General features: G+C 35.7%; 4 protein-coding genes across 4 annotated transcripts; 1 reads left to right on the top strand and 3 right to left on the bottom strand.

Moving 5' to 3' along the window:
• Positions 1-2,591: 2,591 nt before the first annotated feature.
• LOC131544454 (lysophosphatidic acid receptor 6) lies at positions 2,592-5,198 on the bottom strand. The gene is made up of 2 exons (XM_058782659.1): positions 5,103-5,198; positions 2,592-4,413 (listed from the first exon to the last, which is right to left on the bottom strand). The coding sequence occupies exon 2, from the start codon at positions 4,369-4,371 to the stop codon at positions 3,403-3,405; it is 969 nt and encodes a 322-aa protein (XP_058638642.1). The 5' UTR covers positions 4,372-4,413; positions 5,103-5,198; the 3' UTR covers positions 2,592-3,402.
• A 605-nt stretch (positions 5,199-5,803) lies between these two features.
• Positions 5,804-7,284, bottom strand: tm4sf21b (transmembrane 4 L six family member 21b). The gene is made up of 5 exons (XM_058782900.1): positions 7,093-7,284; positions 6,891-6,956; positions 6,496-6,632; positions 6,069-6,255; positions 5,804-5,900 (listed from the first exon to the last, which is right to left on the bottom strand). The coding sequence occupies exons 1-5, from the start codon at positions 7,282-7,284 to the stop codon at positions 5,892-5,894; spliced, it is 591 nt and encodes a 196-aa protein (XP_058638883.1). The 3' UTR covers positions 5,804-5,891.
• Positions 7,285-9,268: 1,984 nt separating this feature from the next.
• Positions 9,269-10,851, bottom strand: mblac1 (metallo-beta-lactamase domain containing 1). Its single transcript, XM_058782276.1, has 2 exons — positions 10,446-10,851; positions 9,269-10,369 (listed from the first exon to the last, which is right to left on the bottom strand). Exons 1-2 carry the CDS (start codon positions 10,848-10,850, stop codon positions 10,130-10,132), a joined length of 645 nt encoding a protein of 214 aa, XP_058638259.1. The 5' UTR covers position 10,851; the 3' UTR covers positions 9,269-10,129.
• Positions 10,852-11,176: 325 nt separating this feature from the next.
• Positions 11,177-14,877, top strand: mpdu1b (mannose-P-dolichol utilization defect 1b). Its single transcript, XM_058782275.1, has 7 exons — positions 11,177-11,317; positions 11,929-11,994; positions 12,087-12,219; positions 12,379-12,464; positions 12,575-12,693; positions 12,793-12,903; positions 13,468-14,877. The coding sequence occupies exons 1-7, from the start codon at positions 11,200-11,202 to the stop codon at positions 13,588-13,590; spliced, it is 756 nt and encodes a 251-aa protein (XP_058638258.1). The 5' UTR covers positions 11,177-11,199; the 3' UTR covers positions 13,591-14,877.
• Positions 14,878-15,079: the final 202 nt, after the last annotated feature.

Genomic DNA, 15,079 nt, shown 5'->3' with positions numbered 1-15,079 from the left:
TGACTTGACCTGAAGAAGGACAGATGCAGGTAATTGCACATGTTGATCTCTGACTGTTTAGGTTTCTTTAGTGCAGATCTATGGAGCCGCTGTAAATAATCACAATGGTACTCAAAGTCTTAAATGAAAAAAAGAACACTCTTCACTCTTATTAACTTATTTAACATTAAAAACACATGCATTTAGTGTAAAATGAGAAGGGCTTAGCCTTAAAAAAATATTTGCCATCCTGTGCAGCTGGCTTGTCAGTATTGTGGTTATCACAACAACCCTACTTAGGCTGCCCTTAATCCTGCACTTAAATGTTTATTGTATCTCTAATCTGTTTTCATTAATTTTCAGATGAAAAGTGCTACCCAATGCTGGTTGTTCTGGCATATCGTCTGCCACCTTTGCCTGGAAGTCACTGCATTGTTAAATAGGAAATTTCTTTCCTTCATTTTCCTTTTGTACCGGTATGTTTTACATATTCTTTTAATGATGTCTTGATGCTTTCTAAACTCCTGAAGTGTATTTGTTTTTTTCCCCCCTTAACTCTAAGCCTGGAGCCATATTGCATTCCTCTGCAGCAGTTTTGAGACCGCATCAAAGACTAGACCACAGCCAATCTACATTGAGAGTTTGAAGAGCACAACATGACAGTACATCAGTGCGAGGATTGACAGAATGATTATTTCTGTTGATGAGGGCCTGACGTGCTGTGGACAAGATATACTAGGTGTGAAACTTCTGCCCGCCACAGATTAGTTCTGTCTTCACTTTCTAAGACTGGGACATCTAATATTGAAACACCACATTCTCTTCCTTTTAAAACTGACATTCCTACTTACAGTGTTGCCTCTTGTGGCCCAAATGTATTCTTCATCAAATACAACTATAGTGGATGTAACAAGAAGTATTACTTCTCAATTAGTACACGCTTACAGTTTTACAATATTTACAAGAGCGATTGTCATTGAGAACAATTTCAAAATATGTGCCTGAAAGTTTGTCAGAACTAAAATGTTTATATTTATATGTATCAAAAAGTATCTGACTTTCTTGTGAGATTAAGTTGATTTTATTTTATGAGAAATGTTATCCTCTGGTCTTGTTTGTTAACCGTAAGTGTAATTGATGTTGGCAACACTTTTTTTTTTTTTTTTTTTTTTTTTTTTTAATACTGTGGTTAATAGCTAGTGCATTACAAATGCTTTTGTATTATGAAGAACAATGACAAACATACTAGAGATTTTTAAAATGAACAGTCATTGACCAATTTAAAATGTTTATCTGTTGTGTGATTTGGAAAGTTTTATCTTGTATCTGACATTTCATGTTATAAGTTGATCTTATGTTATGAGAAATGTTGTCTGATAGTCTTGACTGTGTATGATTTTCAATCATCCAAGGTGTAGTTGATGTTGGTAACCCTTTTTAATGTACACTGTATTGTAGCTAATAGTTGTAGTGCATTACAAGGCATTTGTGTCATCTAATCATCTAAATTAAGTTTATGAAATTGATATTTCGAACATTTTGTTGTGCCTCTGTGCATGCATTGTTCTCCACCCTGACAACATTTGACAAATTAAATTGCTAACATTTTTACCTTTGTATTTTTCAGTTTTGTAGAATTACAAATTGATGGTAATGCTTATTATTTTGGTCATTGTGCTGCATTTGTTGTTGCACTAGATGTATTTGTTTGCATTTAGTTTAGTTTTCTCCCTTTAAATCAAACTTCTGTTTGTTTGTCTGTCAGAAGAAAGAAGAAAAAAAAAGTACTTCTACTTTTTTTAATACTTGAGTACAATTTAAAGTTGTAATGTTTTTGGCCAGATACTTGTACTTTTAATTGAGTAAAATTGAGTACTTTTTACACCTCTGGAAATGAAGGCAGGACTGGAGTAAAAATGAAAGATTATATCTCTGAAAATCAGACCTACCCTCTTTATAAGTGCCTAAATACTGAAACGCATTACACAAATTTTGCCCAGATTTATAGTATGGAGAAGTTGACTCTATCTTCCAAAAGTCAGAGCCAATCTGCAGATTTGAGTTGACAGATTTCATAGAAAAACCATGTAATATATGATGGTCACAGTCTCTTGATTTTTAGCTTCAGACTTAGTTTCAAAGTCGGCACTGAGCCGATTTTAGAACATACTGTTTATATTTGTCATGCATCTCCTAGCAACAAGATGCAAGTTTCTGCCAGAGCTTCTGAAAAACAACAGCTTAGCAACACGTTAAAGTATTCTAAAATTATAATTTAACAACACTCATTTCCGCTTATTTATGCAATGAATCATTTTTCATCTTCACTAATGAAGATGAGGCTTCAAGCTTGTAAATGCAATGTTTTTAAAAGAAAAAAGGGGACAAGAACATACGATTAAAGCCAGGTGTTGGGAAACGGGGTCATGAAAGGTACATTTCACCATATTTCCTGTAAAATTAAATAAATAAATAAAAAGTCATATGTTTTTATTTACCAATGCAGTGCTTCCTGTTTGTTTCCCATTGACATCAGAAAAAGAAAACCACATTGACAGATGACAATAATTAAAACTGCAAAAAGATAATTAAACAAATATACTTCAGTCAGTATTTATCAATTTTATTAGCATATTTACACACAATTTCTGTTGTACTCAGCACAAGCTAGATGCACCAGGTCGAACGGATGTGGTAGAGAAGGGGAAGGGTGTGGAGACAGGCAGGAAAAAGGGTTTTGGTGGTTTTCAAACAACTATTATCAAACATTTCACATTTTAACAGGAAATTTCTAAGAACTTAATGGAAACGTAAAACACATATGTCACTATAGGCTATGGAAAGGTTACAAAACAATCATACGCATATCAAAAATGCACACATGCAAAATTATAATGCACAAATACTTACAAATATGAACATTTGAAATACGAGAACAAAAACACTGCTGCAAAACTGAAAGGCTATGAATCATTACTGCAATGTAGATGAGGATATAATGTTATATGTTCACTGTCTTGTGTATATTTATCAAAAAGTAATTATCCTAATTTGTCACACTGTTATATAACGGTTTCCCAGTAAGAGTTTGTTGTGAAAAAAAAGGGGTTGCACATCAATGGCTAAATGAATCATTTATTTACTTTATCAGAGATGCATATATGATAAAGACCGAGGCTACACAGCACACTTACTTTTGCACACACTGTGCTTGCATGCAGTCTAGAAAGGTGAAAAGTCAGACTTCTTGTGGTTTCCTAAATTTGAGTCATACACGGTTATCTCTCATCTTGTTTCGTTCTTATAAAAGCAGAAATCTATATGTGAACAATCATGTAAAGTGCATCAGTGTAAGCACAAGAGACCTAGCCTACATAATCACTTATTATGATCTTCAGAGTCGAGTAGACCCAGCTGATGTTCTTATGTTGTAAGTGGGGCACGTGAGCGGTTGTTTCCGTCCGAGCTGTGACTGTTCATTTGCCTTATTTTGCATACAGCTTCAAACTCCATTTCTCTTCGAAACGTCTCTGTTGTGAAGTAGTATGCCACAGGGTCCAGCATTGCATTCAGGCAAGCTACCATGAGGCTATACCGGTAGGCCGTTAACACTGAGCACGAAGGTTTATAGGAAAGTATCAAGAGCATAATATGATACGGCAGAAAACAAAACAGAAAGATGGCCAAGTTTGTTATGATCATCCTTTTAATCTTTGCGCTGTCTACTAGGTCGCTGGTCTGGACAGCCGTGCTTTTACTTATAGCCCGGATGAGCCCCCATGAGCTGAGGATCATAACGATGAGTGGGATCCCAAACCCAATAATTAGAGTGGAAACAAGAGGAGCTGTTTCAGTCGCATAGAAAGGAAAACCACCAAAACATATGAAGTTCTCTGTATTGGATTTGTTCATATTGGCTTGCTTCTTTTTGATGTAGATCGGTAAGCTTGTTGCAATAGTTAGGATCCAGATTCCCAGACACACGCACCATGCTTTCTTGCGGCCCTCACGGACACGAGAAGACAGTGGGAAGCAGACTGCTATGCAACGGTCAAAGCTAATGCATGTGAGGAGGAAGATGCTGCTGTACATGTTACTTAGCATTATGAGACCAGAAATTTCACAGATAATCGGGTGCGGATCCCCCAACCGACTGTGGAAATAGATCCGGACAGGAAGTGTACAAACCAGAAGAATATCAGCAAAGGCCAGGTGAATCATGTACACGATGATGTGCGAACGAGATTTAGAGTTACGGAAAAAAACCACAAGTGCAGTCAGGTTGAGGGTTAGGCCAAATATGAAGACCACTGAATACACACCAATAAAAACGGCTTGTTCTGGATTTTGAAATGTCACATTCGGACATGTCATATTCGTAGGACTTGACATTGCTGTTCTTAGGATTTATCTTCTTGACTAACCTTCAACGGCCTGTAATGACAGAGAAACAAATGGTTGTGAAATGATTGTTAATGCAACAATATCATGCCTAACAACCTTTGCACAAAGGAGATATCTTGTAGTAGCTTGTGTGCGTGGGAAATAATAAACCTGTCCTCCTACTCGAGTGTTTGAAAACCAGTGTAGTGTTGAAATGTGTATTTTTAAAGGTCAAGTGACATGAACATTCTCATCTCAGGTCTTGCCATCCTGGCACCCACACATTTGACATCTTTGTTGATAGATTTTGCACAAGGATTATGTGAGTTTTTACTTCGTTGGCTTCGTCATATAAATGACGCTTTTACCGTAGAACAGAAAATGAGTTAACAAAAACATCAAAGCTGTCCAATTCAGTAGCACTCTTGCTTGGTTTATTTAAATATATTTACAGACTGTTCATGCTACTTGCACACTAAATGAAAATAACATCTTTAGACTAACATGTATTACTTTTATATATAGAAGTTGTTAAAAGTCAGGACTGCCTTTAATACACATTGTATCTTCTAATCTTATATTTTAAGATTAGCTAAAATTCATTTCTCAGTCAGATTCACAAATTTTTGATCGAATGGATCTTATGTGAACAAATAAGTTGCTTAAAAAAGTGGTAAATTACACAAAACTCCAAATGAAATAGTGGAAAATGATTATACGGATGTTGTAATTGCACTCACCGTTTGTGTTTTGTAGAAGAGAGTTTCTTCGGCTGGTACTGATGCCCTGAACGAAGACGGCACTTATGTTGCAGTCTCATCTCTCCTCAACTTCACCTCAGGAAATGCATTTGCGGTGTGAGCAGAAACAGTCTGCTTGTCATATCTGTCCTCGTTTTTAGGTCCCCTTTTATGCTACTTAAAACACTAATGAATGAACATAAACATAGAAAAGATCCAAAAAACACACTGAACTCACGGGGATTATCACAAAAGTGTAATAAAGAAGTCAAGGCCAGTTAAAATAGAGTTTTATGAGTTTTATTTCAGCCACTAAAACCAAATACACCAGCTAAATCCTGTAAGAGTAACATGCTTTAAATATCTGGGTATATTTAGATCATAGTCAAAAAAGTCCTGCGTGACATAAAAGTGGTTGAATGTGCTATTACTTTTGATACACATGCATAGATGTAATTCAGCGACAATTGTAAACTCAAAACCTGTTAAAGATAATTCATTATTTTATTATATTTTGCAATGATAACATTGAATAACATGAATACATTCACATTAATGTAACATTAACATAACATATTTATATTGATATTGCTGGATATTTCACAACATATAAGAAAAAAAATAAAACTGTAAAATATTTACATTTATACAAAAATGGACTAATTTTATTTATTATTATTTTTTCATTCTTTATTTTTTGGGGGGGGGTCACTGATCGGTAATGAAGACTGATACGTGTCCGGTAATAAATCTTGATCCTGTGTTATCCGGTCTGTTGTCATTTTGAACTTATGCCACCTAAAGGAAAAAAGCATAATTTAGACCCACTATCAGAAAATTGCACAAGACGCCGTGCTGAAACCATAAATCAACATTTCTAGATATAGACTGTTAGCAATAAATGCAGTAAATACTGTAAATGATTTGACCTTTAGAAATTGTCACCTTTGTATCTAGAGTACATACCTCTTTGTGACTGCATGTACCACAGATGCAGCCAAAGAGGCCGTTGAGCACCTGGAATCCACAGAGCAGCAGTTCTAAACAAGCAGCCACCAGCAGAGCAGAAAACAGGCCAATATTGAACTCCACAATATTTTCTGGTTCTTTGCAAATGTCCCAAAGGTCAGAATCTCCCAAATAGCTTTCAGTGCTGCAAAATCGTAAATAATAATAATAATTAACAAGAACAACAACAAAAAACTTATGTCACATAACAAAATTAATAAAAACAGTAGAGCTCCACAAACACTGTTAATAGGGCCACAGAGAGAGAGAGAGAGGGAGGGAGCCTCTATTTCTCTCTATAAGTTGTTTGCAATAAATGTTCTTTTGGAGCTGGAAAGAACCCTCTTAGGCCCTTTGAAATGGGATGGACCATTAATTTTCATACCTGTTTAGGAATGGTCTGCTCCATGCACCACCTTCAACTCTGCAAACTGGTCCACGAATCAGTCCAACCACAGCTATAGTGCCACTGTACAGGGCACCAGCCACACCAACTGCAGCGAAGATAATGGACAGGAACATCTAATGGACAAAGACAACACAACCGGAATAGGTTTATTAAAGGGTCTCTAAATGGAAAATGTAGAAGAGCATATTTGATCATGTTTGGAATGACATGAGGGTGAGTAAATGTTGATAGAATGTTTCTATTTTGGGTGAACTGTCTCTTTAAAATGATGGACACACCTGCTGCAATACTTAGGCAGAATTTCAATTATTAAAGTATATTAGAGCGCAGACCTCGAAAAAAATCAAATCAGTGACCCTAGAAGAACTCACCCCACAGCGGTTTGCACAACAGCCTTGTCTCCCAGTGCTATGAATGTGGATCGCAGGGATCAACACCTAAAAGGGAAAAACAGAAGCTGTATCAGATGTAGCCTCTCTTTTTAGGATATTCCGGATATAAACTGGTCTGACCGCAGAAATGTCAAAGGAAAATTCAGTGACAATTCAATGAGAAAAAGGAGAATTTCCTCACCAAGACGCCTCCTCCAACAACGCCTCCCATGAATTTGATCTCATCTGTAAGACGGTAGAGTCCCTCTGCTGCCTCCTGGGAATAAATGGTTTTAAAATCAGGGAAGAACAGAAAAATGTTGCAGATGATGGACAGCAGTGCCAGCGGATAAAGGCAGATGCCAATAAACTTGGAGCACTTTCCTGTACACATGATGTAAATATTTTGTTTAATTAAAACTGAAAAATATTAAGCAGATTTAAACATGTAAGCCTTTCTTCTCGAGTGCTAAAGTGAGGAGAGGATGGAATATAAATACTGTATATGACTAGACTAACACACCTACCGGTCGTCATCAGTTATTGATGTCACATTTTTATGATTTATTGGTTGCCATAAAAATGATGACTGTACTTTGAATAACCAATGTCACTGAATGAAGAAACATACTGAATGGATGTTAGAAAAACAGTATTATGAAGAAAGGAGAAATTGATCTTATAAAGCTTCTGTTATTGCAAACCAGTCGTACATATACCTCAACAGGTGCAATGGTCGCAGTATAATCTGTTAATTGAAGTCATATGATAATCATTATATCCTAGCATCTATCTTTGATGCCAGATATCAATGACTGTTATCGGTTGTTGGAGGCGTGGGTCTGTTTGTGGCTCTTTACTGAACTTTGATCCTTTCTTTGCACTTAAATTCAGATCCCACATGCTCTCTTATCATAAAATCTATAAACCAGCAGTGGAAACGCTGACCCAAGTTCATATTAGTAGTTAGATATCTACATCAGATATTTGAATATTTTATTCCATGTAATTACAGCATATGTCAAACCTATTAGGTAATGGATCAAGGTACAGATATATTGGGCCCTATGATTTTTCAGACACACAGAATCCAGTCATAAAAGTGTAATTTACTCTACCCTATAACACGCAATGTCACGGAATTTGTCAAATTTTTAATGAATAAAACAAAAGTAGGTCAGCACACCTCTGTGTCTGTGAATATTAAGCCTCAAAAGACTATTTAAATATGAATTCTGCATGTTCTGTCTCTGTGTGAACGAATGACACAGACGTGTGGTTTTGTTAACTAAAAATGCTGAAGCACGTGTGACACCCGCAGTGTTTTCAGCCTCTGCTGCCTCAATATATGAATGCATTAACATAATCTCCATTGGTTCTCTGAGAGTCACTTCATGAGCATTTTAGCATTTCATTTAAGAAAAGCTATTGTCATTATCATATAAAAACAGTCTTCAGAGTCAAAATAAAAGTTTGGTTTAACTTGAATAAATTGTGGAAGAAATATATTACTCAATGAAGTAGGCTAATATTACTTCTACTAACAAAAATATTATTAAAACAAAGGATAATCACATTTCTTCTTTCATGTTTTGGGGTTTGTTTAATTTTCATCAACGACCGCTGACACCCTGGAGCTCACATCTCTGAAAACATTGAAGCAAATTTTCAAATGGACGTTATTTTATTAACAAACCTCATTTTTGATGTCTAAACAAGTACATTATTGTCTAAAAACTCTTAAAACTACATTCTGTGACACAACAACAGTATTATTTTTAAATTATAGTGGATTTGGGCATCCGCCACGAGAAATACTGCAAGCGGAGTGACACAAAGGGTGAAACAGTTGGAGGAGCTCTGTTATCACTCTAAAATATAATTAATATGGAATCCAGAAAAATTAAAACGGAAAACACAGAATTAGATTGACAACAAAATTTGAGAAAAAAAGGATTTCATAAAATGTTAATTTTTGTTAAACTTTTAATAGATTGCTGTTAAATTGTATAAGTTTCATTATTTCAAATAATTAGACATGCTTTCTGATTTAAAAAATTGAATTTATACTTTAAAAAAAGAGTTCAGAATTCAGAAAAATTAAAATGGAAAAAAATGAATTTCGAATAAAAATAAAACGGATTTCATAGGGCCCTAGATATATATATGAATATATCAATAATGGAAAAAGACATAACATTTTGTATCATCACATCATCTATAAAGTTAATGGAAAAACACACAAGCCGTGTGTCAAGCGCAATTGAAATATATAGTAGTATTTATTAAGAAGAATCTGAAAAGCAGAATGAATTCTACTTTAATTGGTTTACCACTTTACTTTTTAACACTACTTTACATTGGTTTACCACAACACTCAATTACCTCATCAACATAAGCCAGCAATAATGACTTCACTGAATGCATTTTCTTTGGTTAACCACTGTGAATAATTTTTGATATTAATGAACTTTACCTGAACTTAAAGCATGTCGTCACACAAAATTGTAAAATGTTGTACAATAGCTCAGCGAGTCACTACTTTCTATAGCATTTAAAAGCAATTTACATCCATTATTTTTGAAAGCACTCAAGTACAGTAAATATACAGTGCTTAAATACTACATGAATAAGAATTCATTTCTTAAGATGATGCTGCAGGTCCTAAAGAAGGATTGGGCTGAGGATGAGAACAAAAACACATGCAAACATAGTAAAATGCTGTAATTCATATTTATATTGACATAAAATAATCACAAAGCATATATTTTGACAGGCTACAGCAAACAGCTTTAGTACAAAGCAATGATTTTACATTTTGTATTAACCCTATACAAAGAATTAAGCTGACACACATAAAATGTCCTTCCATATATATATTTTTTTCTCAGAGTCTCATCCTTAACATCATTTGAGTTACAACATCTGACCTCAATTTAATCTTCCACAGCCTTTTGTCACATGATCTAAAAACAAGATAAAGCCTAAAAATAACTCGAGAAAGTGTGTCACTGCCTTGAGCAGTCAATACGGGCAAATTAAAAATCTAAATTTGAAGTATAAAGCCATGATAAACATTGATAAAGAACCTCATTTCACACCTACAGTAGGTGAACATTGGTTTGAGTCTGTTCCAAGGTCCCATTTTAAACCCCTGCGTCACACTGGTGTTATAAATTGTGTTCTTTGTGGTCAAGGTTTCATAATTGCTCTCTAACTCCAGGATTACGTCAATGTCATCATTCCCTGTGCACTCTGAACAATGGCCCGTGTCCGGGAACGATCACATCGGCCAGCTGCAGCGCCATCTGTCGGTTGATCTCCTGTGTTTGAGGATTCTCGCTCAGCTCCTTCCATGAATCTTCATCATGGCAACGTTCAAACAAGTCTCCAGCAACAAGGACCGTCCCCTCCGATGTCCCCTTCACCAGGACACTGACATCTCTACCCATGTGGCCAGGCGTGGGAATGACGGATACCTTGTGGATAAAGCGGATTATTTGATTATACTACTTCAGAATATACGGAGCTTTCGCTAGTCTCATAATAACTTACATAATCGTCAATAGGGTACGGCTGTCCCTCAGCCAGCTGGTTTGGCAGATATCTATCCCCCACGCTTATGTCACATCCTACGATTATTTTGGCGTTTGGAAACAAGCCCAAGTTTCCCACGTGGTCCGAGTGACCGTGGGTTCCGACTACTGTAGCAACATTATCTGTTGTCAGACCCTTCTCTTTAAGTTTTGCGACGAGAAAGTCTCGGTCCCACGGCCCCCCGGTGTCCACTAGGATAGTTTGTGGTCCGGTAATTAAAGAAATGGTACCATCAGCTCTAAACGCTCCGTCTGGTTCAGCTGTGCAGTAGCCTTCTTTTAACACCGAGACGCAGTATGGCTGGCCTGAAATGTCGGAATTGATGCCAGATTCACTTTTTCTTATTGATCGATGCGTGTCCATTTTATTCCGTGTAATTGGGATAATTTGAGCTGAAAGAAACAAAAAGTTTATCACATCTAAAATGTTATTTTCGCTATCGCTTCTACGGAACGCCACTGAGGACAAACTAGCGAGGTTTATTTATGTATTTATATATATATTTATTTATTTTTATCGGCTTTATGGAACAATCGCGGCACCTTTTGCTGACAGCAATTTATATAATTTTTATGTTCTATGAAAATAATTTGGGCCACCACTCTTCAATCGCAAACCGAAGGAACATAAGTTACTGGAAGCGTTTCCATAAATAAAGGGGAGGAATTAAAGTAGCGTACGACATCACGTGACTTGATTTGGCGTTTGTATCATGGCGGAAGCGGTTGTAGAAACATCATTCATGGATCCTTTTAAAGATATTCTGGTTAATTATTTAATGCCAGAAAAATGTTACGACGAGTTTTTTTTACAGTTCAATCTTCTGCACGGTAGGTTCATATTTTCTTAGTTTAGCAGTAACGTTATAGATAAATGGAAGATATTTCAAAGCTTATTTGCTGGTATACTTACAACGATTCAATGACAAAGTGGATTTTTCTCTTGTAAAACATCGGAACACCTCTCGTTTTGACAGTTTTGGTAGTAACTACATTATTCGCTTTTTGTCGACTTCAGAGGAGATATTCTTATTTATTATAAATTAGTCTTTAGTTATGCTCATCTATGATACAGATATGTTTCGTAGCTATTAAGCGGTTCTCTGAGCTGTAATTGTGTTTTATTCTGTTATATTTGTATTAAACCTCGTCGGCTTCTCGCTTGTTGGAGGAGGCGGAACCATTACATGTCAGGTTCTTACTGGATACCTATAGCATGTCCTCGGTAATCATCGGGGGTTTCCGTAAAAGCTGTCAAAACTTCCGATTCTTTTGGTTTTAAGTAATATATGTTAAACGTCACCTGCATTATAATTTACAATAGTAATGTCTGTTTTAAATGTTTGCTGTGTAACTTTCATTGAAAACATGTGCCTAAACTTTCACATGCAGCCACTTACAAGTCATGTTGAAACCTGACTTTCTTTGTGATTCTTCTTTAGTGGATTGTCTGAAGATTGTAATCAGCAAAGGCCTGGGCATTGGGATCATTCTTGGTTCTGTTTTAGGTATGAAATCACCTTCATCTTTACAACACATACACACAAAAACCCAAACTATTTTCTTCTGATATTGATGTTTTGTGCATGTCTCTTCATAGTAAAACTACCTCAGATTCTAAAGCTGACTGGTGCCAGAAGTGCTGAGGGACTGAGTTTTAACTCCGTGCTACTGGAGCTGTTTGCTATCACAGGCACCATGGCATACAGTATTGCCAACAGCTTTCCTTTCAGGTAAATCAGTAGTGACACCTTTTCATAATTATGCTGAAGTCTGGTAAACATTTGTCTATACAAACACCATGCATTTATAAATATTAAATAACAAAGGGGAAAAATTGGTTACTAAGCACATAAAGATAAAACATGTTTTACTGTGATCATTTTTGACAGTTCCTGGGGTGAGGCACTTTTCCTCATGTTTCAAACTGTGACCATTGGTTTCCTCATACAGCACTATGGAGGAAACTCCATCAAAGGTAAGTTTAATAAACAAACAAAAACTGTGCTGCTTTCATTCATTTTAAATGTTTATGGTGTACCTTTTGACTGTGCTGTGGTTTTTTTTTTTTTTTTTTTTTTTTTGCAGGTTTGGGGTTTCTGGCAGTCTACTTTGGTCTGTTGGCAGTCATACTCTCTCCCATGACACCAATGTCCGTTGTTACTACCATGCAAGCCTCTAATATGCCAGCCATCATCTTTGGACGGGTAAACTGGACAAAAAAAACAACAACAATGCTGTTCAACAGCTGACCCAGCAGAAATATATTTTTCATGTAATGTATCCGATTTTCTCTGTGTCTTCAGTTAATTCAGGCTGGTACTAACTACAGAAATGGTCACACTGGACAGCTGTCAGCTATTTCAGTGTTTCTGCTGTTTGCAGGCTCCTTAGCACGCATATTCACTACAGTGCAGGTAAAACCACTATAATGAGATGTCATGCAATATTTTGGAGGACAGAAGTCTCTTATGCTCACCTAGACTGCACTTGCTTAAAAAAAACCTTTAATATTTTAAATTAAAATGTAAAGTTGTTTTCTATTTTAGTAGCCATTACTTAAGTCTTCAGTGTATCACAATCCCTCAGAAATCATTCTAATATGCTGATTTGATGCTCAAGTAACATTTCTTATTATTACCAATTTAGAAAATGGTTGTTCTGCCTAGTATATTTGTGGAAACCCTGTTACATTTCTTTTTTTTTAAATATTCTTTGATTAATAGAAAGTTCAGCAACAGCATTTATTTCAGATTTTTTGGAACAATATAAAAATCTATTTTAAAAAAAAATCTATATTATCTAACTAATTTGATTAATTGAATGTTTCCTTGCTGAATGGATTTATTGAAAAAAACTTATGACCTGATACTTAATGTTATGAAAACTATTTATGGTCCTCTTTTGATTTTATATTTATTCTAAAACAGGTTGACACAGTTCCATTAATAAATGCCCATTTTAATGTGTCCTCTGTACAGGAAACGGGAGATTCCCTCATGGCTGTCACCTACATCATCTCTTCTTCCTGTAATGGTGTGATCGCAGCTCAAGTCCTCTACTACTGGAACAGCAGCCCTGCCCTCAGAAAGAAGACTGAGTAGATCTAAAGAACAGGCAAATTCAGCGACCACTTAAGTCGACAAAGTGCACTGGACAGTCGATTGGGGAATTAGATGTATTCTAATCAAAATGACGGTTCTTGTGAAATTAAGCTCTGTCCCTTGGTCACTTGTTAAAAGCATTTATTGTTAACATATCACTGCTTGCAGGCAGGTACAAATACTGTATAATGCACACATTGACGTATTCCAGGTGCCCTGAAGTGGACCAAAAAGCCAGTATGGTGAGGGGTCCTTCTATAATTATAGAACTTTTTTCCCCTTTTTATGGTAGTGGGCTTTTTCAGTGGGCCATTTTTTTAGCTCAGGGAAGGGAGTAATGTCCACAGTATTCTGTAATTCAATCATATTAAATCTTCATGTATTATTAGTGACATACTGTCGTACTGCTCACTTTACCCTGGCTCACTGAATATTCACTAAAACCCATGTAGCCATTTTGAATTCAACAACAAATCTGTGAAAAAGTCTGCCAAGACGTTTTGTAAATATTAATTTCAGAATTGTAAAATTGACAAAAATACTTTAAAAGTGCACATATGAAAATATGTGTCATCATATGCTAAAGGCAGCCCTATTAGAACATGTTATCCCCACAAGGGATCAATAGTTTTTTTTGTTCTGTGTAGACAAATCCAACCATATGGACACTATTTTACAAAGTCTTCCAGAACATAGAAATGCCCATGTTCCTAGAAAAGACATTCTGTTGTACTTGACAAAATACTTTTTTTTTTTTCTTTTTTTTTTCTTTAGTTAATGTATAGAGACTAGTGAATCAATTACTGTTGTCTTTCTTAAATTGCAATGGTAATGTTGCAGTGGTCATGACATAGTACATGTAGCCATGCTGTTGAGTGTCATCACAACTAATGGGAACTTGGCAAAATAAGAGAAATTCACGTCAAAGCACTTTTTTGTTGTTGTAGACGGTAGTGTTCACCCATCAAAAGCAAGTTTCAAGCTGTCTGCTGGTAAAAGGAAAATTTAATTTGAATGATGGAAATTGCATATTTGCACACATTACATTTGAGAATTTATTTTCCTTTTTTGCTTGTGAACATCTGTTCATTGTTGGATTTATATTCATGTATGAAATATTACAAATGGCTGTGATTACGGGTTTTTCCATATCTAAAGTTGCAATGTACTTTTGACCATTGAGTAAAACTTTTCCATCAGATAATTTGTAGTGTTCGTTGTGTTAAAGGCTTCAAAAAAGACAAACAGTTGTAGAAAAAACATTTAATAAATAAGCTTTTATTCTTATTTGAAGTTGTGTTTTTGAAAAATTGATGAACTGTGATACATGCTTGTACCACCAGAGAGAGGCAAAGAGTCGATTAAAAAATACAATTGCTATCAGTTTTCTCCACTGGAACCCTTTACCCTACTAGCTATATCATTCATTTCTTGCGTCAGTCTTTAAGTCTCCATCTATCATCACTTTTTAAAGAGAAGTTCAGTATAA

The sequence above is a fragment of the Onychostoma macrolepis genome, chromosome 07 (genome assembly GCF_012432095.1).
Source record: "Onychostoma macrolepis isolate SWU-2019 chromosome 07, ASM1243209v1, whole genome shotgun sequence".
Classification (NCBI taxonomy): domain Eukaryota; kingdom Metazoa; phylum Chordata; class Actinopteri; order Cypriniformes; family Cyprinidae; genus Onychostoma; species Onychostoma macrolepis.
The sequence above is the reverse complement of the archived record's forward strand: the minus strand, read 5'-3'. Positions and strand labels throughout refer to the sequence as shown.